This window comes from Aedes albopictus, chromosome 2 (assembly GCF_035046485.1).
Source record: "Aedes albopictus strain Foshan chromosome 2, AalbF5, whole genome shotgun sequence".
Taxonomy (NCBI): Eukaryota; Metazoa; Arthropoda; class Insecta; order Diptera; family Culicidae; genus Aedes; species Aedes albopictus.
In genome coordinates this window covers 321,973,380-322,000,994 of record NC_085137.1, presented here as the reverse complement: position 1 = coordinate 322,000,994, position 27,615 = coordinate 321,973,380, and the positions used below count along the sequence as shown (strand labels likewise).

Below are 27,615 nucleotides of genomic sequence, written 5' to 3'. Positions count from 1 at the left end.
CATAGACTAATTTCAAGACCTCGATGTACCAAAGAAAATCATTAAATTTTCTGCATCCAGCCGGGTACCCAATAAATATTCATTACCGTGTATTTTTTCCGTGTAAATAGCCTTTTGTGTAAATTAAATTTAGCGTGTTACACCGATCTGACAGCTCTGACAGTAAGGGACTAAACATAAATTACGTAAAGTGGGTACCGAGGATTGTTCACAATCTGCGAACTTGACTGCGGAAAAAATCGCGACAATGACGCCGCTGGATCCACCCCTCGGGGCAAATCACTAGTGCATTTTCGATTCAGCCTTGCGTATTGACATTACGCTTTGGTGCATTTTGTTGCGCATTGGCGTATTTGGGTTTAAAAATACATGAGTATTTCGTGCATTTTTCAACGCATTGAATGTCTTGGCACATTTTCAATGCATTTTTTCAACGCATTAGACCAAATTACGAATTTTCTAACGCATTTTTGATTTAGTTGTTTTGGTAGTGATCCGCCCCTCGAACATCATAATGTGCTTCAAGTGACGACTTCGGTTTGATGACGGTGCGACGATAACAATATTGGGCCAAACTTGAGTTGCGTCAAATAAACAACTCAAATTTGAGTAGTTTGGCGGTTGTGTAAGGCTTTAATTATTTAACTCATTATTGAGTACTTTTGTTTCTTTGTGTCTGAAAAATTTCAATGGGGTGATTTCCGTCAAATCGGCAGCACTGGTCTAGTTTGACATTTACATGATTCAGGTTTACATCTTGTTTTGTATTTTTGTTGTGCTTCGGAGCGAATTGTGGAAAATTTTATTGAATTCTCATGATTTTGTTTAATGAAAATAATTGTATAAAATAATACGCAAACGTAGTGGTCAGAAAAGGCTGAACAATGGAACACACTCCAAAAGCTCACGGTAAGATTTTAATGATTAATATCTTCATTCCACATTCAACATACAAAATGATAAATCTTTTTCACCAGCGGAGCTCGAAGTCACTGGCGTTTCCCGGAGCGGCCGTGTATGCAAGAAGTCGTCGAAATTGATGGACTTCCAATCCCCGGACGACATATCGGATGCGAAGCAGAAGAAAGCTCAAAAATCCAAATCCGCACAACCGGGAGTTTCCGGTAGCGGAGGATTGGGACATTTGGTTGTAAGTATTGTGACCACTGTGACTCATTTTCAAAAAATTTAAAACTACATTATGCCGTTTAACGCTAAGGTATACATATATAAATACCTCGATTTTATGAAGACGCGACTTTTCGAGGGTTGATAATATTGATAGTAATAATAATAATATGTACATAATACTATGTATTTGGCATTTTACAGACCCGTAGACTTCATCAATTTTGTTATTGTATTCAACGACTATAAAGTTGAAAGAGATTAAAATTCTTAGTTGCACATGCACTTATGGAAGCCCAGTAAGAAAATGTAAGAATGTACATAAAGAGCAAAAAATAGTTCACTCAATATTTCTCACGTAAATTTGATCGTTTTTAATTTTAAAGCCGTCTGAATTTCAACATGAGTTTTTCACTCTTCCACGTTCCAGGACGCCAAGCTGAGTCAAGAGTCGGAATTTCACATGGGGGATGATGATGTTCCGTCCGATTCGGGGGATGACGGTCACGAGTCCAACATTGACTCGGATGACGACGACGACGATGACGATGTGATGGACATCGAAGACATGGAAGGAACACAGGAGGAAGACGATAAAAGCGAAGGAGAGCTGGTCATAGAAATGGCCCCCAAACGCAGCCTGTACATGTCGGAGAAATCGTCAAAGTACAAGAAGATGCTCAAAGATGGAAAGGTAAATATTCAATTAAATAACGGAAAGATTAAGAATATCTATTAAGCAAAGCACAATATCAAAGTGGTCAAACGTTTTCCCTATTTTATTTTTAACATTTCTTTCAACATTGACTTTCAGGTCGTTATGGGTAAAACCCAACGCAAGGACAAAGGCGAGCGGCGATTCACTGCGTATATGCTTTGGGCGAAAGAGACCAGGAAGCAAATGCAGTCGAATACAGATCTTGACCATCATGGCATGTCGAAGCGTCTTGGTGAGATGTGGGCCAACGTACCAAGTACTCAAAAGTACAACTGGAAACGCCGTGCAAAACGTATCGCTAATAAGTTCAAGCAAAACAAAGAAAAAGCTCTCACAGCTCCTTTCGTAAAGCGATATCTTCATTTGGAAGATTCTCCTGGTCCACCAGGTCCCATTGCCACCGCTTCTGCTACTGGCGGAAGCGCTTCACGATCGAAAAAGGCACAAAAGGCTGCCAATATGATATCGACAGACACGAAGCCAACGGTTGCAGCAAGTGCATCGCATCATCCTCCTGAGTCGCCGACGAAAGGGCATCACATGAAGCTCCCAGGATTTCAGCCAACCGACGTGGCCGCTCATCTCAAACTTCTTGGCGATAGTCTAACTATAATTGGCGAACGACTAAAAGAACACGAGGTAATTCAGTTGAAAACTAATTTATGTGCTCAATTCGCTCAATTTAGAATTTATTCCAGGGACAAATTGCGGTTTCTGGAAGTCTGTCTGTGCTTCTCGACAGCTTGCTGTGCTCCCTGGGTCCACTGATGTGCTTGACCATTCATATTCCGGGATTGCAATCCGACACGGAACATCTGAAGGAGTTGTTCCAAAATACTTTGGATAATATCGCCTATGTAATGCCAGGATTATAAATATACGAAAAACGTAATAAAATTTGCAAAGTTTCTTATATTTGACATTGCCAATTTGAAGATGCTATAGGATTTCCAAAATAAAACGCAAAGACAATGCAAACATCAAAACACATTGCAGAAGATAGAAAACATCTTTCGTAGCATGAAATCGACCAAAGCTCGGGTCGATATCATATCAGTGAAAATGCCGTACAACTTCTGAACCGCAACATCACGTGAACCCCAATGCTAGTATTCCTTGATTTTCTTCCATCGCGAAAAGCTTCTACCGGAAGAATAAAAGCATATTATATAGAGCGCACTTCATTTGCGTTTGCTAGTAACGCGACCTAAATTTGTTACACAGTACAGAAGAGACTCTATTCGCAGTTTCACGGGTAATGGGTCGCATGTAACAAGTGTACAAAAATCTACAAACAACTTCAACCACTACTTCAGCACTAATACCATTTAGGCTTGCTGCTGTCTCTACCCGTAATCATGTACTTCATCTTGATTGAGTTGGTTGTGTAGCCTATATAAGGAGGTAGAAGCGACACTCTCCACTGTCCTACGATCGATGCCGATGAGACTAATATCGTTCGCAGAAAGCAAGCAAGAAAAGAAGGCACGACGTACAGAAAACAGCTTTTGTACACAGGAAACTATAGTTATTCTGCATTAAAGCTGTACCAGTTATGGCATGCGTTTGAGAAACCACATAAATCTATTAGATACTTTTCAGAAAATATCAAACTGGTTTATCTTTCTTTCAAATATCTTTCGTTTAAAGGACTTTCGGATTATTTTTGTTCATTTTTATTTCCTAGGTGGTAGCTTAAATATTTTATCAAACAAATGAAAATGTTACATTGTATGTATGTAGGTAGGTAGCCACCATCCTAGCTTGAGTCTTGCTCTGCATGCAGTTCCACTTAACAGCAAAGATCAATTTCATTACCACACTAGTCCTGTTCAACGACGTAGGTTGAACTTGCTCGAAGTTGCTGCATCCTACTCTTACCCATTTGTCAACAAACGGGAAAGAGCGGGATGGAGCAAGTTCGACCAAGTTCAACCTACGTCGTTGAACAGGACTACTGACTTCAACACACCACTGTATAAAGGGCCAAAAGGGGGTGTGGCGGACCCGTAAGTTGAGACACTTACGCGAAATCCGCGGGATTAAGAGAATCTCCTTCCAATAGTATGATGAAAATGTTACATTATGTCAATATCTTTTCTTATTTTCACACAAAAGTTACTTATGTGGGTTCTCGAACAAATGATTTATTACTGATCAATAGCCTTTAGCAATGTACTAATAAAGTCAGTTTCAACTTTATCAAGAACAAATACATTGTTCTGCCGCGCAGTAAAAAAATCTTAAATGGGGGTAGGCAGGATCTTGACTACCGCTTTCAGTACCTCATCCGTCTTGAAACACCAATTGGCAATATCCTTACTCACCCGGCACCACTCTTCGCCATGTTTTGGCTCGGCAGTAACGCATCGGTCCAGCAATTCTTTCTGTTGCTGTTCGGTACCATGCTGCAACTCGAATTTGTAGAAGTATGCCCACGCATCACCAAAATCAGGGTCAATTTTAATCTGCAAAAATAGAAAGAAAAATATATTATTAGGATAAAACAAAAACAACTACAAAATACGAGAAAGGCAAAAAGCAACGAATTTGACACATTATTCCCGAAGGAATTCATTCTTTGAGCAATTTCGCATTCACAAACTACTTCAGAGATTTCTCCTGAATTTCTTCTAAACATTTCATCAACAATTTCTAAAGCGAATCTAGGAATCCAATGTTAATTTATCCAGAGATGACATCCCACCAAGTCCTTCAGAAGTTCTATCGAAGATTTGATTTTACAAATAAATGCCAAAAATTCTTCCACAGATTTCTCTGGGAAACATTTATCTTAACTATTTATGTAGAGAGATTTATCTAGGCCATTCTTCCAAAGATTACTGTTGCAGTTTCCTTAAGTGATTCCTTTAGGTATTATTCCTGAGGTTTATCCAAGAACTCCTCCTGAGATTCCTCCAGAAATTCCTTCTATGATTGCAGGAACGCGATTCATCTAGGAGTTATTTTTAAGATTTCACCAAAAACGCTTCTAGCGAGTCTTACGGGAAATTTTACAGAGATACCTTCAGGAATTCTTCCATGAGTTACTCTACAGACTCAACAGTTTCTTTAAAGATTTTTCACCAGGAATTCCTTCAGGAATAAGGCATGTTCGTTGGAGTACTAGATTTGGTAGTAATGAGTTGAATTTTTGTAATGCGAGTTGATGAATTCTTCGTTTTTGCAATAAAATGGTGCAAACAGTATGGGTATACTGATTTCTCGCCTAATTTGCAGCTGTTTGAATAAAACTTGGAGTTACTGTGACACAAGAAATTGAGCATGCCAAAAAACACAGCACACATCTGGGGTACTAGAACCCCAGGAAGTTCTCGAAGAAATTGCTAGCGGAATAAAGAGCATAATTATTGGAGGAATATATAGAATAATTCTTAACGGAAATCTTGGATCAAGTCTTGGAAAAACTATTGAACAAAGCATTTGATGAATCGTTGGAAGAATTCTAAGAAGAATTTCTGAAGAATTCCTAGAGAAATACTGAAGAAATTGCCAGACAAATTTCTGAAAAAACCTTTGAAAAAAATTCTTAAAGGGATTTTTTGGAGTAATTCCAGTGCCAAGAATCCAATTATGAAATTGTTTATCTGGTGGAATTCCTAGAGGTATTTTCGATGAAATTTTTGGTGAAATCTTTGAGAATTTCTTCCTTTTCGCTCGATTTTCCCTTTTTGGCGTGACGTCGTAACTGCAACAAAGCCTGCTCTCAACAGCTTAGTGTTCTGTGAGCACTTTCAACAGTTGTTAACTGAGAGCTTCCTCTACTAATGAATATTTGGCCGTTTGGCAGGCAAGCAGATGCTCAATAACCAAGACAGATAAGGAAATTCCCACTACGTGTTTGGACCGACCGGGAATCGAACCCGTTACCCACAAGCATGGTTCTTTTCATCTTCTTGGTGTCTTTTCATCTTCTTGGTGTAATGCCCTCACTGAGACAAAGCGAGCTTCTCAGCTCAGCTAAGTGTTCAATGGATACTTCCACAGTTATAAACTGAAAGCTTTCTCTGCTAATGACCATTTTGTTTACGTATGTCGTGTGGCACTCACGAATATACGCTAGAGTTCATAAAACCCAAGGAAATTTCCTTTACGAAAACTTCCTGGACCAACCGGGGTCCAAACTAGTCACTCTCAGCATGGTCTTGCTGAATACTCATGTCCTTACCGTAGCGGCTATATGCGCCACTCAGCATGTGGTCATCCTTAGAAATCTCTGGAGGAACATCAGAAAGAATTCCTAGAAAAAATCTGAAACGAGCAACGTTCGTTTCAAAAGAGAAACGATAAGTTTCTGTAGGTGAGGTGTTCGATTCGAGCAGTGCAATCTCGTTGATCGTGTATAAGGTAATAATGTGGGTGATTAGTTCGTAGAGTAATGCTAACCTGAAATATTAGCTTGAGCTTGAGCTTGATTGACCGCCCGTGGATGCTACTCCAGTATCGCCAGACCAGCTGCACTCACACAAGGACCAATGAGATAACTGCCGGGGACTAGCAGGCATCTTCAGTGTGTGAGCGTTGATGATCTTCTATTTTTAGGCGACAATGGCGCCTGCCACGTCAGGTTGCAGGTCAATGTGGGGAAGGGGTAAGGAAGTGATGATTGCAATCGTTTGTATCCACATCTGGCCGAATATACCTCTGCGCCAGCACAAATTCATGCGGATGTTGGAGTGTTGGTGGGAATTGGTTGGCAGAAGGTTCACACATTGGTGTGTGGATACCAGGGGAAGGTGATAGAATTGTGTGTTTTTATTATTTTGAAGATGTGCGGCACAGTTCGCTTGATTGCATAACTTGTAGGCGTTTTCTAATAGGATTAAGACACTGTGCTGTGAAAGTTTGGAAGGAAGGGAAACGGCTTTTTCAACCCGTTTCTGTTCTAGCGACGGCTATGAACATGTTTATATACATGAGTTGTATATGTAGAGAGCAGAGAGAAAGTATATAGAAAGATACAAAGCAGGAGGAAAGGGACGGGCCAGGGATTGAACCCAGGACCTTCTGCATATAAATCAGAAGCGGTAGCCACTAGACCACCAAGCCCGTCTTTGCTAACCTGAAATATTAGTACTAAAATTAAGGAATCCGGAAATATGACGTAAATGGAATAAGTACTAAAAAAGAAATGCTAGGTTTCGTGAAGTGAAGAAATAGCACTCTCGGTCTTTTCCTTTTAGACAGCCGAGTGATAAGGTTTAAAAAAAAAGTTTTAAGTGAGAATGTGCGATCTAGCAGTATTATTAAGTAATTAAAGAAAAAAATATGCTAGTGTAAAGTGATTCTAAAACCAAATTTAATTATTTCCAGAGGTGATTTTATTTCTAATTTCTGGATCGCAATTAGTGAGTCGAACCGTGTAGCGAAAATAGAGCGATTCGAGTAAGTTAATAACCTTAAAGTGAAGAAGCAAAATCTTAAGTAATTCCTTTATAACAGAAGTCGGAGAAGTATTTCAAGAAATTATATCGCGTAATCAGTGTGCAAATATCGAGCAAGGAGAGAGATAAATTTTGGGTTAAAATATTTGCGATGAGAGTACTCTAATTGGAATTTATGTGCAGTGCCCACGTGCCGGCGGAGTGCCGACGTCTTTGGGGTTGGTGTCGGATAGGCATCGGATCGGCATCGCTCGTTCGTCGAATCCGAAACATTTGAGGGCTAGTGACGGAAGCATTGGGAACCTGCCCAGGTGCGCACTATAGCCTTGTGGCTGCGCGCCGCGATAGTCCACCTGGAGAGCGTCGGCCAGCGGTAAAAATCTCGGCCTCGCATTCTAACGCTCCTCCCAGGAGGTTCAGCGAGTGGTCTAGAAGGAAAAGGATCGCCACGCCAGCGAGGTTACCCCCCCGACTCACGTGCTTCCCGCCTCACATCGCCTTTGCCCGAAACCCACCTACTACAACCAAGCCTAGTCACACAGCATCCACGATCTCTCCGAGAGCAACGACGAGCCTTCCTCGCCGTTGGAAGGAGCGTCCCCACGGCTCGTAACCATCGTCGTCGCCGAACCCCTATACGTGCTGGGCGTCGACCCGAAGGACTGCTCGGTGGTGCTCGTATACCGACGTCCTAGAAGTTTGCTGGTGCTAGGATCGGCCGTGCCCGGCCTTCACAACAACCTGGAGCGATCGCATGCCATCGGATCGCTACCTGAGAGCTCGCGACTACCCCCGAGTGGCATAGGTAACCACTACTGAACCTGTAAGTACTCCTATCGCCTTGTATGGATACATCACGCTTCGAACAAGTACTATTATACCCAACCATGCTTGTATTACCCTCTCACTGATTTTCTAATCTACTCAATAAGAGATTACACACTATCAATCAGGAGTGACGTCACAGTAGGGCCAGAGATCCAAGATCTTTTTTTTTAATGTTCTCAGAGAACCCAAAAGCGCTCATAGGCCTGTTAGGAACAAATTGGAAATGAAACACCCTTGGAATAAATTAAATTTTTTATAATAAATTTTGTTCTCGTAATGCAACCTAGAAAGTAGTTGCGATTTATCCCCAAATAGGAAGCAATCAGTGAAGTACTAGATTGAAAGTAGTGAGCTGGATTTTTGTATGGTGAGATGATCAGTTCTCCGTTTTTGCAATGAAATGGTGCAAACAGCGTGGGTTATATGATTCCTTGCCTAATTTGATGCTGTTTGAGCAAAAGTTTGGGTAACTGTGTTGTTGAAGTTGCAAGAAATAAATAATACAACAACGCAGTTACCCAAACTTTTGCTCAAACAGCATCAAATTAGGCAAGAAATCATATAACCCAAGCTGTTTGCACCATTTTATTGCAGAAACGGAGAACTGATCATCTCACCATACAAAAATCCAGCTCACTACTTTCAACCTGAGAGAGAGGAGACAGCTGGCTTCGATTGCGTGCTACTTAATGTCAAGGAGGACCTGTCACAAACTGTCACCGCGAACCCAACTGAAAATCGCACATTGATGGTGTAAGGTGGTCAAATTTCCAAAACTTCTTTTTAAAATACGGCTCCGTTTTTTTGTAATTAAAAAAGATAAAATAATGATGGTCAGTTTTCCCAAACCAGCGCAACGAATCCATTAATTGTTCATGGTTTGCAGCAGCGAACTCAATATGAAAATCATTTTTGACCAATTTAATATTTTCAAACCATTGTGCGGCGCCCAAAGTTGTACAAACAAGTAAGAAGAAGAAATGTAAACATCGTGGCTGTCAGTGAGCTGTCTCCTCTCTCTCAGCTTTCAACCTAGTACTTCACTGATTGCTTCCTATTGCTAGAACACAATTTGTTGCTTCTTCAATAAACTTTAACGCTTATTTCTAACTATGAACGAGATCTTTTAACTACTTAATAAGAAAGTTCTTGAAGTTGAATTGGGCTTTAGGTGATTCGGTCTACTGAGTTAATTGGGGTTTTGATGCAACCGGTTGATCTTGTTGTGGGCTTGAAACAACAGCTAGCTGGGCAATTAGATCCGCAATTCCTGGCAGACGATACCATCGTCTGGCGCTGAAGCTGGGAATTTGGTGGCCCCCACAAGATCCTCCTTACAAATCTATGGAGCAATTTTTGCATAAATATCTGAAGCATTTCGTAGAGGATACTTCAGATGAATTCAAGGAGAAAATCCCAAAAGAATTATGGTGTAATACTCGAAAAACTCCATGTCCTAAGAAAATTTTTGGAGGAATTCCTACAAGTATTTATGAAAAAACTCCTGGAAGAATTCCTGGTATAACATTTGGAGAACTCCTGTAGTAGGACTTCGAGGTGGGAATACTAGAGGCATTCCTGGAAGAACTTCTGAAGGAATCTCGAATGGCATTCCTGGGAAATCCTCAGGAAGAATACCTGAAGGAATCTGTTAAAAAACTGTTTGAGGGTTATCTGAAAAAAAAAATCTTGGATGAATATCTGGAGTAAATGCTGGAAACAATTCTGAAACAGTTTTTACAAGAAACTCTAGAGAAATTATTGTGAAGTTCTTGGAAGTATGAATGGATATTAATTCCTGGTGTAATCTTGAGGACTTCGTGGTGGAATTCTATGATGTATTCCGGAAGGACAACCGGAGGACCCACGCTTTACTTCCCTTCCGAAGGAAGAACTCACACTTTGCGCGTTTGTCGGGAGTGCGATTCGACTCAGGACCTCGGCGTGATAGTCAAGTGTTCTAACCATCACACCAGGTCCGCTCCACCATTTCAGATTATCAGACTGATTATTTGCCGAAAAAAAAAACTTGGCAAAAAAATACATCAGAAACTACTAAAATCCGTCCCAAAACATATATCAATATGGTTTATCCCATACCAACAATATATTTAGACATTCCGAATTAAGATGTGAATCATTAGTGTAAGTGTTGGGTCTAGATTCGCCAATTCTCTTTAATTCAGGTATTTGATTATGAATCTTTTTATTTTGTTTTCGTTGATTGATCATCTATTTTAAACCTGAAGTTCTAAAACAATCAATAAGTTCTCATAGTTTTTATGAACAGTGTGAGACTCTCAATCTCAAATACCTAACAGCTAAATGTATCATTCTTGATTCTAAATGCATTATATAACTCAGAACAGCTCTACAGAATGAACGAGACAGCGAAACGGTCCTCCTAACTTTCCTTAGGGAAGCTGGCTTGTACAGTGCGATCTAAAATGAGCCCGAACTGCTCTAACTCGTGCGGGAGGACAACGGTTCACACGGACAATGGCCCGAAACCCAGCGAAGCATTATTGTATTGAAAACAAGTTTTGAAAAAAAAATGTCACTATGCTGGACGAACTCGCCTCGGGCAAAAAGCCACTTTAATGAAGAAAAAAAAAAAAATTATATAACTTATCTAAATAATTTTCAACTCACCGTTCTGTTGAACCAATCGCGGCACTTTTGAATCTTCCGTTCGCTCCAGAACAGTTTGGAAACCGCCAGCAGCACGTGTGGGTCGTGTTCACATTTTTTGAGTGCGTCAACGGATTTGGTTTTCCGCTGAGGGCGTGGTTCTAGGAAGATGGCCTCAGCCCAAAGCTCACCGGCGTTCGGGCAGTCTTGCAGGGCGCGTGCCATAAGGGTATTGGCCATGTCCTTGAAGCCGCCGTGAATCTCGATTCGGATAGCTGCCAGCCAGAGGATTGGATTTTTCGGGTTTTTCAATCGACCTCGTTCCAGCACGGATCGAGCTTTGGTGAGAAGTTTTCTTTTTTCCTCCAGGGATGAGAGAAGCAGCCAAAGTGGTATTGAGTTGGGACATTTTTTAAGTCCGGAATTGTACGAGTCGACTGCTCGCTCGAGAAGGTTTCTCTGCTCTTCAATTTGGCCTTTCATCATCCAGAGCTTTGCGAAATCGGGGAACACCTTAACGGCGTCATCCAACAGGCTGAGTGCATCTTCAAGGTTGTTGAGCGCCCATTCTAGTTTCGCCGACTTCATCATTACCCTAGGAGTGGGCGCAGAAGCTCTTGCCTTGGCCAGCAAACGGCGTGCACGTTCAAACTCGGAATTTTCTGATTCTAGCTTCACAGCGGCAAGCCAAATATCCTCCGAGTTGGGATTTGCTTGGAAAGCAAGTGACAGAATTCCACGGGCAGCTGGAACATCGCCTGCAAGCCATTTTGATTTGGCTCCCATAAGCCAGAGGACTTCCGATTTTGGACAATGGGCAACTGCTTTCTGCAGCAGTGCTTCCAGGCTTTCACGTGATCCATGGTTTTTCTCAAAATATGCCGCACGTAGCCAGATGCTCTTTTTCGATGGGAACTCAGACAGGGCGAAGTTGTACACAGCTCGAGCACATTCGAATGCGCCTTCTTTGGCGCAGTGATCGGCATCATCGATCCATGTTTGTTTGCGATCTTCTTCTTCCACTCCAACCGAAATAACTGCTTTGACGATCGCTTGACAACATTTGATAGCTCCGGATTTCTCCGCTTCCATGGCTTCCTGTAACCACTGATCTCTGTTGATTTCAACTCCATTGGCACTGAGCGAACTCAGGGCTCGGTCGACAATTTTCTCCACCATGTGAATATTGCCGTTGGCTTCCTCCAATTTGGCAGCCGTGGTCCAGATTTGCCTATCGGTTGGAATATTTTCACGTGCTTTATTCAGCACTTTACGAGCATTTTCATACGTTTCCAAACGAGCCAAGGCCAGCCATAACTCGACACTCGTGTTGCAACACTCCACCGCTCTTGAAAGCAAAATTTTAGCATCCTCAGGGTTCTCCAATTCCACGGCGGCCTTCCACAACCGTACAGAATTTGGAATGTGCTCCAAAGCCTTGCGAAAAACACGTCTCCTAGCTTTCACTTCAGTTTCCAAATCGGCTGCCTTTATCCAGATCCTCACCGATGTCGGAATATGTCGAGCAGCTTGAGCGATCACGCCTTTGGCAGTGTCCGGAGGCTGTAGACGTGCCGCTTCCAACCAAAGATCTTCACTCAAAGGATTCACTTCGCAGCCTCGCATAATCAAATTACGTGCCATTTGGACTTTTCCGGTGACTTCTTCCAACCGAGCACTGGCAATCCACGCCGGTGGATGGTTCGGGTTTGTCTCACGAACGCTCTTCAACAGCAATCGTGCCTTCTTGATATCGTTAATATCTCCTCCATAAGTGGGAATCATACTCTGAAGATCCGTAAGATATCCCTTCGGATCAACCACGGTCTGGCCGGCAACCGAATCCGATACTTGCGACAACTTGACGTTCATCAGCGTGTTCCTCGCCTGGCCGATTTTGCGCAAATCCAAGTCCCCGCTAGGAGTGAGCATTCCCGGCGTCGAAACACCCGGTATCATCGATGCCAACCCCGATCTGCCGTCAATCGTGCTAGCTGTTTCGCCGCCTAAATTCCTCGACAGAACGCTGTCTGGTAGAGGAGTGAACTTCTCTGCTCTCGGATTGCGTTGCTTCTTATTTCGACTGTCTCCTACCTCTGGCAAATTGGCCCACTCGTCCTCGCTTACCGCAATCAAGTTACGCTTCAAGTCGGAAAACTGCTGTTGAATCTTCGGTCGCTCCTGACGATATCGCTCTAGATCCTCCTTCAAACGTTTCTCGCGGTATTCCTTCCGCTTCTCGTCCATACGTTTGTCGATGCTTTCGTAGATAGCATCCGCCTCGGCGTCATCCTTGTCGTAGGGATCTTTCGAGAACAGTGAACCACTGTAGCCGCTGAACTCGTCATAGTTAGAATCGTTTAAATCCTCGTCGTCCTCCTCTTCCTCTTCCTTTTTCTTTCTTTTTGCTGCCGGAGGGGCGTGGCGGTCATCGCTAGAATGAAGGATTCGGTTAATTATCACATTTGAATTCATGCAAAACGATTAGGTATAGTCAGCCGGATACTTACGAAACGTCGTTTGCATCTCGCGCAGGACCAATATCCGATCGGGTGGTGAAACCGGTGGCACTGAGGAAATAAGAAAAGAATAACAATGAGACCAATGGAATACAAAATCAAGTGGTATTTACTAGGAACACGAACTTACCCACGACCAACACCGGCGACGTAGCCTAGAGGAGCCGGAACACCGAGGAAATGTTTCTTGCTTTTACTGCCCAACGATGTTGCCGGTATGTGCGCCATTATGCGGTTCTTCTGAACGGTTTACAAAATGTGCAATTTTTAAGGATTTTTGCATTAATAAACACTGAATTCAAGCATAATTTTTCAAATCGACGTATCTAACTTTTTCACTGATCTGAGTAAATTCATGGTCAATGTTGACGACCATTTCAAGCATAATTTTTCAAATCGACGTATCTAACTTTTTCACTGATCTGAGTAAATTCATGGTCAATGTTGACGACCATTTCACTAAAATAGTTTTTTTATAAAAAGACTTTTCATAAGTTTTTTCGTGCTTAACATCACCAGGGATATTGCACGCACTAGGTAAGGAACAAAATCTACTCATTCCATATCATTTTCACAATGAATTTAGACAAAAATACACATACACCGGGTTGGTTCGAGATACGTCATGCCAGATACGTCGCTTTTGTATGGTGCCAGTTTGGTGTATCTGTTACTTTTGATTTTGGCTAGATACGTCGTTTGGTTTTCTCATATATCAAAACGGTGTATCTATCAGTAAAGTTGTAAACATCAAAATAGTTAGATACGTCGTTTCGAAAAATATGCTTAGTTAAACAAATTAAGCAATAAATCATCAAACAGTGATGTGGATTCTTCAATTTGCTTCATGAATCATGCATGCAGCAGTAAACCCGGATTTGTTTACATTCTCGAGTTACGTCGGATTGAAAAGTTATGCTTGATTTCACTAAAATAGTTTTTTTATAAAAAGACTTTTCATAAGTTTTTTCGTGCTTAACATCACCAGGGATATTGCACGCACTAGGTAAGGAACAAAATCTACTCATTCCATATCATTTTCACAATGAATTTAGACAAAAATACACATACACCGGGTTGGTTCGAGATACGTCATGCCAGATACGTCGCTTTTGTATGGTGCCAGTTTGGTGTATCTGTTACTTTTGATTTTGGCTAGATACGTCGTTTGGTTTTCTCATATATCAAAACGGTGTATCTATCAGTAAAGTTGTAAACATCAAAATAGTTAGATACGTCGTTTCGAAAAATATGCTTAGTTCAAGCATAACTTTTCAATCCGACGTAACTCGAGAATGTAAACAAATCCGGGTTTACTGCTGCATGCATGATTCATGAAGCAAATTGAAGAATCCACATCACTGTTTGATGATTTATTGCTTAATTTGTTTAACTAAGCATATTTTTCGAAACGACGTATCTAACTATTTTGATGTTTACAACTTTACTGATAGATACACCGTTTTGATATATGAGAAAACCAAACGACGTATCTAGCCAAAATCAAAAGTAACAGATACACCAAACTGGCACCATACAAAAGCGACGTATCTGGCATGACGTATCTCGAACCAACCCGGTGTATGTGTATTTTTGTCTAAATTCATTGTGAAAATGATATGGAATGAGTAGATTTTGTTCCTTACCTAGTGCGTGCAATATCCCTGGTGATGTTAAGCACGAAAAAACTTATGAAAAGTCTTTTTATAAAAAAACTATTTTAGTGAAATGGTCGTCAACATTGACCATGAATTTACTCAGATCAGTGAAAAAGTTAGATACGTCGATTTGAAAAATTATGCTTGAAATGGTCGTCAACATTGACCATGAATTTACTCAGATCAGTGAAAAAGTTAGATACGTCGATTTGAAAAATTATGCTTGATTTTAGTGAAATGGTCGTCAACATTGACCATGAATTTACTCAGATCAGTGAAAAAGTTAGATACGTCGATTTGAAAAATTATGCTTGAGTTAAACAAATTAAGCAATAAATCATCAAACAGTGATGTGGATTCTTCAATTTGCTTCATGAATCATGCATGCAGCAGTAAACCCGGATTTGTTTACATTCTCGAGTTACGTCGGATTGAAAAGTTATGCTTGAATTATACAGAACTTCCGAACAAAACGTTTGTTACACGATGATACTCTGTAAATCGTAATATTTATTTACCTCGTTACATCGCGTGTTTTGGTTTTTGTCTGTCTGTTGACAGCTCAAGAAATGGGCGATTTGCCATAGTACACACTGGACAGAATCAAACCAACTTTGAGTAAATTTTGTAAGAATCGCACACGGAGAAAAAACAAGTGCAGTTTTCGATCCAGTTTTTTGTTTCATTATGGGTAGCTCCACAGATAACAGATGTTTATGCTACAGTCGGAACCCGCTCGTTGAGCGACAACCTCCACCCAACCAACGAATTCGATTCGCTAGTTGGGTGAAGTGACAGCAGCACAAGGGGCGCGCACTTTGTTTTTTTTTTAAATCATGTTTAGGTTGGAAGTAAAAAGTAAAATTTTTCAATTTGTTTTACATTTAGAGCAAAACTGATACGTTTTGCAAGATACATATGGCCAATGCGATAAATAATTATTTTCATCCATTTTTAGTCGATGAAGTGAAAATATAGATGTTTATGAAACCACCCGGAACAAAATGCAAGCACAAAACGCTTTCAATGATCGACAAAATAAAGATTGCCGATGTTTTGCATTTGTTTCGAAGTAATTGTTCATATTGTTTTTTTTTTTAAGAAATATGAAATAGAAATTCTTTTCGATTACATGTCAGTAAAGTTTAAGAAACCAAAAACTCATTAGCTCGCCCCTCGGAATTACAGATTGATTGTCATTTTCAGTTTGACATTGAATTATGACATCCAGGTACTTTTTAGTTGGCTGGCAGCTCGGAGCCCCAACTAAAAAGCCACCCAAGTATTAAGCCCCCAACCAGCGGGTCATGACTGTAGTACAAATTTTTCGCAGAATCCTGTGTAAATGTTCAAAACGATATATTGTTCGTGCAGTTGAAAATCGGAATTTTTGACACACGAAAGTCGTTTTTTCTCCTAAACCGTGTGTCGGACGTACGTCGGGCACAGTGCGCTGGATAGAGGGCCAGGTCCGCTGTCCAGCGCACTACGTCCGACGTTAGGTTTCACGTATGGATTTTGAGAAAATTCGATTGTCGGGTGTGGGGAATCTTCGGGTTTCAACCGCGATGACAATACGTTGGCTCACTACCGCCATCTACTCAACTGATTGCGACATTACATCTAACTTGAATGCAAGAATAGTTCAAAGTTCCACTTTCATTCAAGATCGAATACAATCTTGAATGTAAAATTGCGTAGTGCATGCAATCTTGAAAGCGATCACTGACTATGGCCAGTAGTACACAGGGTCAAATATTTGACAAGGAAAGAACTCAAGAAACAACATCAGTTTGACACTAATGAAAATTCGATCGAGTCAAACAAGATGTTTGAGCATTGGTTTCTTTTTGGACAAATATTTAACCCTGTGTACTAGTAGTTTATCGATTACTGCGCCATCTCTAAATGATTGCCACATGAGTTTCAGCTGCTCGTTACATACAAAATGGCTGTTGAGCATTTTTACACACATTGCCAATATAAGCATAAACGTCTGTTATCTGTGATAGCTCTATGGGTAGTACCCAACCCACTTACAGGCATTGTTGTCAACATCTCTTTTGTTAAAACGGGCCCAAAATGTGCTGATCAAACGAAATTGGGCCCCTAATGTCACTACTGTCACTCCATGCTAGGTATAGGTATAGGCGTGTCAATGGCGTGGTAGTACCAGCAGCGAACTTGTGTTCAGCAGTGGTGAATTAGCACAGCACATGGTAATCAACTGCACAACGCCTTATACTTCAACAGTTGTTCAGCCCAGAACACGTCTTTTCCATTCTGATTTTGCTGTCAGTATTTTATCGCACGGTGAGAAAACTTGTATCGAATGTGTGATCATTATTGAGTCATGGGAAGATTATGATTTGCTTTGGGCACAGAGAAACAGACGTCACACTCTCATCGCTTCCCATCGATCACCTTTTTAACGGTTGATTCAAATATTCAGTAGTAGGTCGATTGACCACTCGCAGCGCTGGTATCGTTTTTACACCTGTTTGACGTTTGCTCACTACCGCCATAGACTTAATACTTAATCTAGTGGCGGTCCCGCCAAGCACAGTACATTTAGCATTGGGCGAATACGTTTTCGTGACGATGTTTTTTAATGAAATTTGTTACAAGTGTTACGTCTGTTTCTCTGTGCTATGACGTATTGAAGGCGTTTATTCGACAAGTGAAAAGCACATTGTACAGGAACATATGTGTTAGGAATCGTCTATAATTGTTAAGCTTACCCTACCAAAGTTAGGATGCTCATCATTAGCGGAGCCAGCATTTTCTTTTTTCTTACTCACTCTCCTAAACATACACGAGAAAGAAACAGATGAAAGAGGGGGCAGCTTGCCTCCTCTTTGGTCTCGCTCATTTACCTGCATGTTTAGGAGATTGAGTAAGAAAAAAGAAAAAGCTGGCTCCGCTAATGATGCTCATTCTCTTTGATGCAGAGAAGAGTAATAAAGCAACGTGTGCCCAACCCGGGAGCTTCTTGACAGCTGCCGAACAACGTCAGCGTACCTAAAAATTTTGGTCCGGGTGGTACTGTCAGATTCAAACCGGCAAGCACTACTTTTGAAAAGGACGAAAACCGACAATAACAAACCGAACAAAAAATATTAAAACATTAAACAGAAACCTTTATTTGTTGTTTACGCTTTTTTGTGGTAGATAAATGCAAATTAAGTGCGGCATAATGAATTTGTTTACTAGAAGCTAAAATTATATCTATAAAACAAGTAAAGGCAAAGTAATCGGCTTTCATAAAATTAGTAAGAAACTCATGTTTTTTTTTCTAGTGCGGTTATTAAGCACCAGCAAGTAATAAATTAGGTTACTTATGCCAACATTTTACAGCTACATATCTGGTGGCCAAGTCAAAATGGAAGTTAAAAACAATCATTTGCAGATGTTTTGTTTTCGAGTCTGATCTTCGGTTTGATCTAGCATACGCAGTCACCAATTAATATGGAAGACCGTTTAAACATGTGCTCTTATTACATTTCTTACAACAACAAAAAGAAAAATTAAAATAATTTCAATTTAATGAACATTAGTTTTTGCGCTTCTGTTGAATACGTCCTTTTTATACGAAACGCTAGCCTCTTGTTGGCGTCCACTCACCACGAAACAGAAAGATGTTTTCGCATGGACAAAAATTGTTGCATCAGTGAAGGATGGACCCGTTGTTTACGAACAGTAGCGACATCTGCTATTTGCAAGTAGGTACGCGAAACTGAGCTCATCTGTCAAGTTACGGGGGGGGGGGGATGGTTGCGTGCAATGAGAGTATATTACAGGCGAGATTACAGGTGAGGAAGAAGAAGAGATGGCTATGTGTTAATAAGCAAAGAAAAATGTAAACACAAATAGTGACGTCACTATTTGACACGCGTTCTTATGGGAGCTCACTTTGCTTGTAGTAGTGAAATGTTTTGCACCAAACACGGATCGCACGCACACGAAGTATCTTCTTCCACACCTTTATTATACTCTCATTGGGTTGCGTGTACCAGTCGCGCGTATCACGTGTTTGTACCCTAACCTCGTCGCGTTTTAGTTCCGTGGTAAAACCACATCCTGTAATAGGTTTTAGTTTTATCAAATCTGGCAACACTTGTAGAAGAACTGTTAAGTCATTCTAGAATGTTCAGTTGTATGTAGTTAGGCAGTTGTGACCAAGACAGCGTGTACAGCGGATCGAAATAAAATACTTCGTAGGAAGTTCGGGTGTTTTTCTTAATAAGTCCGATACTTATTACATGGTGTCAGAAGTAAAGGACCGGTCGTGAAAACGTGGAAATATCGGGGAAAGTGTCGTGAAAATACGGTGCAAAAGCGAAAATCTTGAACATTCAGTAGTCGCAGTTGGCGTGGACTTTGTACGAAGTCGCAAAGAAGCGGAAAAAGTCGTGGTACACATGTACAGTCGCGAATCATATCGGTGATTAGTGTGTGTGGTTCTCGAAAATTCGGAGGGGTCAACGTGAGACGTGAGAGAAGAGCGCTTAGTGAGAAAACGAACACTGCAGAATTCGCGATCACACTCACACTGTGATGACCGAAGCGAACTGCCAAATCGACAATTGTAAACATGGCAGGTGGTGTGGATCGTCTACCACAATCTTTGGACTGCACAAATTTGTCGAAAGAGTGGCCACGATGGAAGCAGAAATTCAACATCTACATGATTGCAAACAACAAAACTGGTGAAACGGAAAGGAATAAAATAGCAACGTTTTTGTGGCTGGTCGGTGAACATGGCGTAGAAATCTACAATACGTTATTCCCGAACAATGGTGACGTTGAAAGCATGTTCGGTGGAGGAGCTGCCGGCGGCAATGTCGTGAACCAGCCAGTGGGAGGAGCAGCAGCTGCAGCCGTAGGTGGAGTAAACAACCAACCCGCTGCCGGTGTGGTTCCTGTTGCTGGCGGAGGCGCAGTACAACAACGCACACTGGCACAGGTGATTGATGCTTTTGACGCTTATTGTCTCCCGCGGAAAAATCTGGCAGTCGAGGCGTTCAAGTTCAATTTGATCGTGCAGAAGGAGAAGCAACCTTTTGCTGAATTCGAGACAGCACTCCGGACACAGTTGGCGTACTGCGAGTTCGAATGTGAAGCCTGCCAAACTTCGTATGCGGATCGGATGTTGCGAGACCGGATTATCCTCGGCATCCAAGATAAGAAGCTGCAACTCAAATTGCTGGACGGTAAGAACGAGCCACTTGTGAACATCATCAAAATGTGTAAAGTTTACGAAGCCGCCGCCGAGAATAAACAGCTGTTGGAACGGAAGGAGGTGCACAACGTAACCGATAAATCTACGAATGGGGAAAGTGAGGTAGCCGCATTGAAGACGCTGACGTGCTACAATTGTGGTCAACCGTTCAATGGACGTCATCGGCGCTACTGTCCAGCGATCGACGTGGTTTGCGATGGATGCGGACGGCGAGGGCACTTCAAAAGGTACTGCAGAACAACCAAACATGACAGCAAGAGCGGTGTCCAGTCCGGAGGCAGCAAGGGCAGTGGAACAATGCGATCGTCCGGTGGGTCTAAATACGACACAAAGCAGACAACGAGCAACACTAATGTGCACATGGTGAACTGGGCAGATGCAGGTAATTTTTGTGAAGTGGGTTTGAATGACATTCGTAAACGTAGGTTTTCTAGTAGATCCAACTCTAATTATAGAATAAATTCGAATGCAACGTCAAGTGGGGAGGCTCGTGAAAAATGGACCAAGCGATATCTAATCCAGGACTGGCCGGTGAACTTCAAGCTTGATACCGGCGCTGACGTTAACTGTATTCCATTAAGTGTTGTTACCCGTATGAAAATTCCGCTTTTGAATAAAAGATCTTTCAATGTCGTAGACTACAGCTCAAATGAAATCAACATTCATGGTCACGTTACACTACAGTGTGTGGATGAAGACAAGGGTCTGGCTCATACAGCGGATTTCCTCGTTGTAGATGATTCATTTGAGCCTCTGCTCGGACTTGAGTCGTGTGTTTCCTTTGGTCTCATCGAGCGTTTAAACAGTCTGGAGTCTTCGATTACATTTCCGTCTGAGAGAGAAAGGTTTATTGAATCTAATGCCGATGTATTTGAAGGTTTGGGTAAGCTTCCAGGTACTTGTAGAATTATACTGAAAGAAAACGCTATCCCATCGCTTCACTACAAAAAACGAATTCCTATGAGTTTGCATGATCGTCTGAAGAAAGAACTTGAGGCAATGGAGGAACATGGTATTATTAGTCCTGTCGATTACCCTACGGATTGGGTGAACAATATGCAAATTGTCGAAAAACCCAACGGTTCTCTGCGTATCTGTTTAGATCCAAAGCCTTTGAATGCGTGCATCAGGAGAGAGCATTTTCTAATACCGAAATCCGAAGATCTTCTTAGTCGTATGTCAGGAAAACGTGTATTCACCGTGTTAGACCTTCGAAATGGCTTTTGGCAAATGGAACTGGATCGTCAAAGTTCGGATTTAACAACGTTCATGACTCCATTCGGTCGATACCGTTGGAACCGCCTTCCATTTGGAATAAGTAGCGCACCTGAACTCTTTCAGAAACGCATGGTACAATTATTCGGAGATATTCCAGGAGTTGAGGTGTACTTTGATGATGTTGCGGTAGCAGGAGAAACTTTCGAAGAACATGATAAAACATTAGAGCGATTCCAAGCAACAGCATCAAAATTAAGGAAATTTTTTAATTCATGATTTTCTATTGAACTGAAACTTTGCACAGTTTTTCAGTTCCATCTAAATCGCCATTTTTCGATATCAAATTTTTATTTTGAATCACGACTAACTTTTCGAAAGGGTGTATGTGAAAATGGTTCAATAATATTCAAAAATCTGTACAGCCAAAATGGTTCGTTCGATTGCTATGAATTTTTCAGCAAAGTTAGATAACTAAATGGTGATTCCTATGAAAATATACACTGTGAAAAAAACATCTTTTTTAACATTAAAAATATCATTTTTGTCACAAAAACTCAAATATCTCAAAACCCTATCTTTTTACCAACGCAATTTTTTTAGGGAAGACGGTCCATTGTATTAGCAATCTACCATAAAAATTTGGTGATGGTAAACTAATAAACAAAAAAGTTATAACATTTCAAACATTTCACAATTTTCACATTTGGTAAATATTTTTTTCTGTGTAAATTATTTCGGTCAGAAATCGCAGTTTGATGCTGATTTTATTGTTCAGCAAAGTTAGATAACTAAATGGTGATTCCTAAGAAAATATACACTGTGAAAAAAAATCTTTTTTAACATTCAAAAATATCATTTTTGTCACAAAAACTCAAATATTTCAAAACCCTATCTTTTTACCAACGCAATTTTTTTAGGGAAAACGGTCCATTGTATTAGCAATCTACCATAAAAATTTGGTGATGATAAACTAATAAACAAAAAAGTTATGACAATTCAAACATTTCACAATTTTCACATTTAGTTATAATTTTTTTTTAGTGTAAATTAGGCTAATACAAATTTCGATTTTCTCTTATGTCACCGCCCCCTCGGAAAATTTTGGTCGGAATTCAACATTTTGAGGGGGGGCACAAATAAAATGTTCAAGAAAATCAACAAATTTAAGGTGTAATTCGAGTTCCACAGAAACTTTCTTAATAAATCCGATGAGTTTATCTATGTTGCCTAATTGTTTGGATATTTTTCCATCGAATACATTTATTATTTATCATCCTCCCCCTTAACGAGTCAACGAGCGCTGTGACAAAAGAAGAAAATGAGATTTGTTCCTGCCTTTATTTCGGCCGGAAATCGCAGCTTGATGCTGATTTTATTGTTAATGGCCTTGCGTGAGTAAAACAAGCTGTTTTTATTATGTATTATGTATATTATATGTACAGTAATGTTCCGATTTTATCACGCCCTCCGCGCATTAGTCGTTTATTCATTATTTGCTGTTACATTTGAGGACAAGTTTTCCCTCTTCTTCAAAATGAATGTTGAAAGCGTGTTTTGCAACGTTAAAAATATTGAAATGGGTATAGATGTTGAAGTATATATCAAAGCATTTTTGAAAAGGGGCGTGATTAATTGTTCAAACTGATGTCGCTGATGGTACGGTGACATGACTCTCTGCACTTAGCACTTCTGGCAATTTCTCAGTTGTTGTCGTTTTCGAACTTCCTACGCCCTGCTTTACCGATGATATACAGATGGCTCGTTTGTCAAAGTCTAGACGGCAGGACGTGCAAATGCGTAAATTTGGATTCAATTTGGGCATAACCAGTCTCTTTCAGATTATCTATGGTGCTTTCGGTGAGATTTCGTAACTCCTTTGATCATTTTTTTTCATCAAACGGTCTACAAGAGAGAGTTGAGTTGAAGACCTTTGAGAAAGCGACTGTTCATGTTGTTCGTTAGATTATAATAAACAAAATCACTTATTAGTTTTAACTGACTAGTTTGGTGTTGTTTGCTTGGCTGAAGAAAAAATTTACTATTTAATATCCATAGCGGTAGTATTTTTTTTTTTGCTTTTTCGTGAGCATTGTCATGGTATGTATACAGACAAACAAACGTAACACTGACGAAATTTTCATTGACCACGCCTTTAACGATCATTTTGAATCTTGGTTGTGGCTTCCATAACCAGAAGAGTGCCCATCATTTTTCTTTGCGTTTGACGTTTCACACTAGCGCCTTCTGATGACGATATTGCACATCGCAGTATTTCGTGAAACATTTCCACCAGGTGGGGGTAGTGTGAACTGGGCGATGGATTTTCACGTGGTAGGTAACTCTCATGCATTTGTTGTTGTTGAAGTTACTCGCATTCTTCCGATCATAAAGTCTGTTCTCTAAGAGGTATTTTTTTGAAGATAAACTAGACGTATACGCGTATATAAAACTTTTATTATACAGCTTTTGTCTTAAAAATAAGTTTAATTCCATTTTTCTTATAATCAACAGCTTTTCAACACTATCAAGGGATTTTTTCACCAGTCACGTACAATAAAAAGTATGACACTATATTCCTTAGCTCCATCATCTAGCTTTAATTTGATGCTAGCATTTTTGCGATCTGACCATTTTTGCGACCACACGGACAAAACATGTTGGAAACACGAGAAAACGTTTGGGCAGCCCTGTTTCACCATAACAGTATCTTTGGGCGTAAATGCAACCACCACTAGTAATAAAAACACTTGAAAGCTCTCAATTAATAACTGCGAAAGTGTCCGTGGAATAATACGCTGGTGATCAGGTATTGCCCCAGAGGGGATGTTATGCCAGAAAGAGCAAGTCCATTCGAGTAGTATTAAACCACTTGGATTTAAACATGCGGCTTGAAAAGGAATGAACACGTTAATACTTCCACTATTGAACATTTCTTCTTGAAACATTTCAGGACGAACTTGCAAACGGTAGAAGATCCCTGAGTAAAGACCTTTGAGCAGAGTTGCGCTCTGTCACTATCAATGGTAGGCAAATTGCCAATTTTGATAGGCTGACTGCGATCCAATACAGCATGTGTTATGTTGAGTCATCATCAGTTTCCTTCTTCCAAACTGTGATGGTGTATGGATAACATTGATAGGCTATCTTTAAAATTCGCTTTAAAATTCAAATTAACACTTGCCAAGATGAAAATGTTGTCCAAAATAACAAGTATTTGATATTAGTCATACAAAATTTAGAGATTTGGATAAAACCGTAAAAATATCAGCTCAGTTGCACTCTTCTTCTCTCCTCGTAGCATTCCGATATACAGGGATCTGTAACCCCTTTTGATAATACGTAACAATACACAAGACCCTTTCCTCCAAAACTTTGAAATTGACATTGTGTAAAACTGTAGTCGGCAAATGGAGAGGCTACATCAAGCTGAAACAAGACCAATGACATAATATTGTATTTAATTCATGAAAAGTAAGACATTTTGCTAAAAGTTTGAGAACGAAATCCCCATTTGCAGAACCTCTCCGTTCCATTATTACAAATTTACCAGACCCCATACTCCCCCCCGAATACTGCGTAATTTTTGGATAATCTTTTATCGCTCTATTAAAGTGTGCTCTATAAAGTGTCATCTCAATTTTGGTAACATGTTTAGTGAAAATTGTTTAAGTTTTCTGAATATGGGCCCACAACGGAAATACTCAGCAGATTTAAGCGCACTTCTTGTCAACAACTCGCAGTTTTCGAGAAAACAGTGTTCTGGGGAATGTTTTAGAATCCAATTTTAAATTACGTACCTGCTAATTTGAATCTGTGATACATGCGGATTTAATAATCACTGCATGTAGCCTGACTTGCCTTTTCCAAATTGTACATTTTCTTATGGGTCTTATCCAGGGGGCCAGCAAAAGGCAAAATCACCGTAGCTCACAACAAAAACACGTTCAAAATTGTTTGTGCTGAAAATTGATGCGTTACACAATTTCTTACTGATTTATTTGCTATCTTCGAGTTGTCGTGTAATTTCGAACGATTGCACGCCAAAATTTTGGTAACCTTTTGCTAGTTTTACACGTTTTACTCAAGTAATAACTTATGGTAATGACTAATTCACAAAAGTCGTACACATCCCAGATCTGTCAGAGTGCCCAAAAGTGTCAATTTCCCAAACATGTCAAATTCATGTGGACTACGGCACATTTATTCGTGGTTGACGTCTGCGCTGCCCCGCTGTCCTAGAGATATTGTAAAACACGTAGCCGTTTTGACGTTCGGCCGATCATTCGACGTTAACTTCATCTACTTTGTATCGACAGTAGTGTAGGTTCACTAATCGCACTGACAACTTTCGATAGTAACATCACGTAACTTCTTTCGCCGATTCATCATGGATATACAATTTGAAAGAAGTGACTGACCAAGCGAATCTGAGCCAAAAAGTAATCATCGGATACACCGATTGAGTGGAGTCAACACCAATAGCGAAACAGATATAAGAGGACACTGTACCTCAAGCCATAAACGGAAAAACCCAACAACTACAACAAGATATAAGAGGAGGTCTGTGGTAAAAACATGTTTCAGCTCCTCCACTGTGCTACGCTCCAACTGAAACTTGGTCAGATTCTTCAACTTGAATATTAAGTTGTAAGCTTTTTGTCATGTTAACCATTTGATGCAACTTCTGTGCCTGTTACGATTCGACTAAAGTGTCAATGCAGTGGCAAGTACAATGAGTTACACTATGCTCAACAAGCCTTAAGGTCTAATATTTGAAGTCGAGACATTATTTGTATTCTGCATTTAGTAAACTTCCAATTGAAAATCCTATAAACAAGGATTTCTTCTTTACGATAAATCCTGACTGGGACAGATTCCAAAGAGATTCTATTCGACGATTCCTTTGTAAAAAAATCGGAAATATTAGGAAATTCCTTTAAGGGAGGTTCTCTCGAAGTTTCCTCTACGAGGAACTCCTTCAGAGATACTTTTAGAAAGTATTCCTTTAACCCCAGCATTTTTTCCTAGGTTAACCCAAGAAATTCCTTCGAGGATTCCTTTAGAAATTTATTTAACGATTTTTGGAATCTTCCATCAATTTATTCACGATCATTTCGAGCTCAAATTTCTCCAAAAATTAATTCAACGCTTCTTGCAATGATTATTCTAGATGTTTTTCAAAGGTTTTTAGAACATTTCGTGTTATATCAGAACTTGTTCTTTACTTACTAACACTGTTAATCAACAAATACCATATCAATACCATCCTCTGTTTTAATACCTTACGTTGTTATTGTGATGCTCTCATAGCATTTCATATGATAACATCGCAATAACAGTTTTAGGTATTAGAGCACAGCTTGGTATTGATATGGTATTCGTTAGGTATTCTCTTCTGCTCGGGTAGTGACAAGGACTTGTGCGAGGAGTTGTCCGGTATGATTCACACATTATCTCGTAGTGTTTGCCTATCCCCTGATAATTACAAGCTTTATGTGGAAACATTGGACAAAGACGAGCGATATCGTCGCATCATTGGTTACGTTGAGCATGGCTGGCCAGGTTACCACCAATTGGATGATCTTGGGCAGTTATTCTACAAACATCGTCACTTACTTCATTACGAAAACGGACTACTGTTCAAGGAGCACCGTTTGGTTGTTCCGACATTGCTGCAGTCCACAATATCTAAGTGGTTGCATGCACCTCATTTGGGAATGGAGAAAACGCTTGCTCGTGCACGAGCCCAGTTCTTTTGGCCAGGGATGTCGAATGATATTTCGGAGCTAGTAAAGGAATGTACTGTGTGTGAAAAGTTTACGCGTAATATTCAAAAAGAGCCTCTCCATCAAGATTCTCCTCCTTGTTACCCGTTTCAGCGTGTTGGCATTCATCTGTATGAGTATGCTGGGCATGACCATGTGGTGATCATAGATGCTTACTCAGGGTATGTAATATCAAGACAACTGAGTGAGAAATCTGCCCGTCATGTGATAGACGTCCTTGATCGAGTCTTTTGTGATTACGGTTATCCCACGCAAATAAGGTGTGACAATGTCCCTTTCAACTCGTCTGCCTTTGATTCCTATGCTAATGAGTGCAACATTGAGTTTGTGTTCTCGAGCCCTCGATACCCTCAAAGCAATGGGCTAGCAGAAAAAGGGGTAGCAATCGCCAAAAATATTCTTAAAAGGTCCTATGAAGCGGGTGATGTAAAGTCTTTCCGGTATCGCTTGCTCGAATACAACTCTACTCCTGTAGCCAGTAT

The 27,615-nt window shown here is 40.4% G+C and overlaps 3 protein-coding genes across 3 annotated transcripts; 2 read left to right on the top strand and 1 right to left on the bottom strand.

The window, feature by feature from the left end:
* The first annotated feature begins 749 nt into the window (after positions 1-749).
* On the top strand, positions 750-2,743 carry LOC109403077 (HMG box-containing protein 4). Its single transcript, XM_019675814.3, has 5 exons — positions 750-909; positions 978-1,150; positions 1,559-1,822; positions 1,943-2,485; positions 2,545-2,743. The coding sequence occupies exons 1-5, from the start codon at positions 885-887 to the stop codon at positions 2,719-2,721; spliced, it is 1,182 nt and encodes a 393-aa protein (XP_019531359.3). The 5' UTR covers positions 750-884; the 3' UTR covers positions 2,722-2,743.
* Positions 2,744-3,916: 1,173 nt separating this feature from the next.
* Positions 3,917-13,577, bottom strand: LOC115270351 (pre-mRNA-processing factor 6). The gene is made up of 4 exons (XM_029879842.2): positions 13,360-13,577; positions 13,221-13,280; positions 10,732-13,144; positions 3,917-4,314 (listed from the first exon to the last, which is right to left on the bottom strand). The coding sequence occupies exons 1-4, from the start codon at positions 13,455-13,457 to the stop codon at positions 4,090-4,092; spliced, it is 2,796 nt and encodes a 931-aa protein (XP_029735702.1). The 5' UTR covers positions 13,458-13,577; the 3' UTR covers positions 3,917-4,089.
* A 5,396-nt stretch (positions 13,578-18,973) lies between these two features.
* LOC134287178 (uncharacterized) lies at positions 18,974-20,694 on the top strand. The gene is made up of 2 exons (XM_062848845.1): positions 18,974-20,511; positions 20,585-20,694. Exons 1-2 carry the CDS (start codon positions 19,482-19,484, stop codon positions 20,587-20,589), a joined length of 1,035 nt encoding a protein of 344 aa, XP_062704829.1. The 5' UTR covers positions 18,974-19,481; the 3' UTR covers positions 20,590-20,694.
* Positions 20,695-27,615: the final 6,921 nt, after the last annotated feature.

Coding starts and splice junctions, on each gene's coding strand:
- LOC109403077 (XM_019675814.3), top strand. CDS start 885: ATGGAACACACTCCAAAAGCTCACG. Junction 1,823..1,942: donor AGATGCTCAAAGATGGAAAG/GTAAATATTCAA, acceptor ATTGACTTTCAG/GTCGTTATGGGTAAAACCCA. Junction 2,486..2,544: donor AACGACTAAAAGAACACGAG/GTAATTCAGTTG, acceptor AATTTATTCCAG/GGACAAATTGCGGTTTCTGG.
- LOC115270351 (XM_029879842.2), bottom strand. CDS start 13,457: ATGGCGCACATACCGGCAACATCGTTGGGCAGTAAAAGCAAGAAACAT. Junction 13,145..13,220: donor CGAGATGCAAACGACGTTTC/GTAAGTATCCGG, acceptor CCTTCATTCTAG/CGATGACCGCCACGCCCCTC. Junction 4,315..10,731: donor GCGATTGGTTCAACAGAACG/GTGAGTTGAAAA, acceptor CTATTTTTGCAG/ATTAAAATTGACCCTGATTT.
- LOC134287178 (XM_062848845.1), top strand. CDS start 19,482: ATGGCAGGTGGTGTGGATCGTCTACCACAATCTTTGGACTGCACAAAT.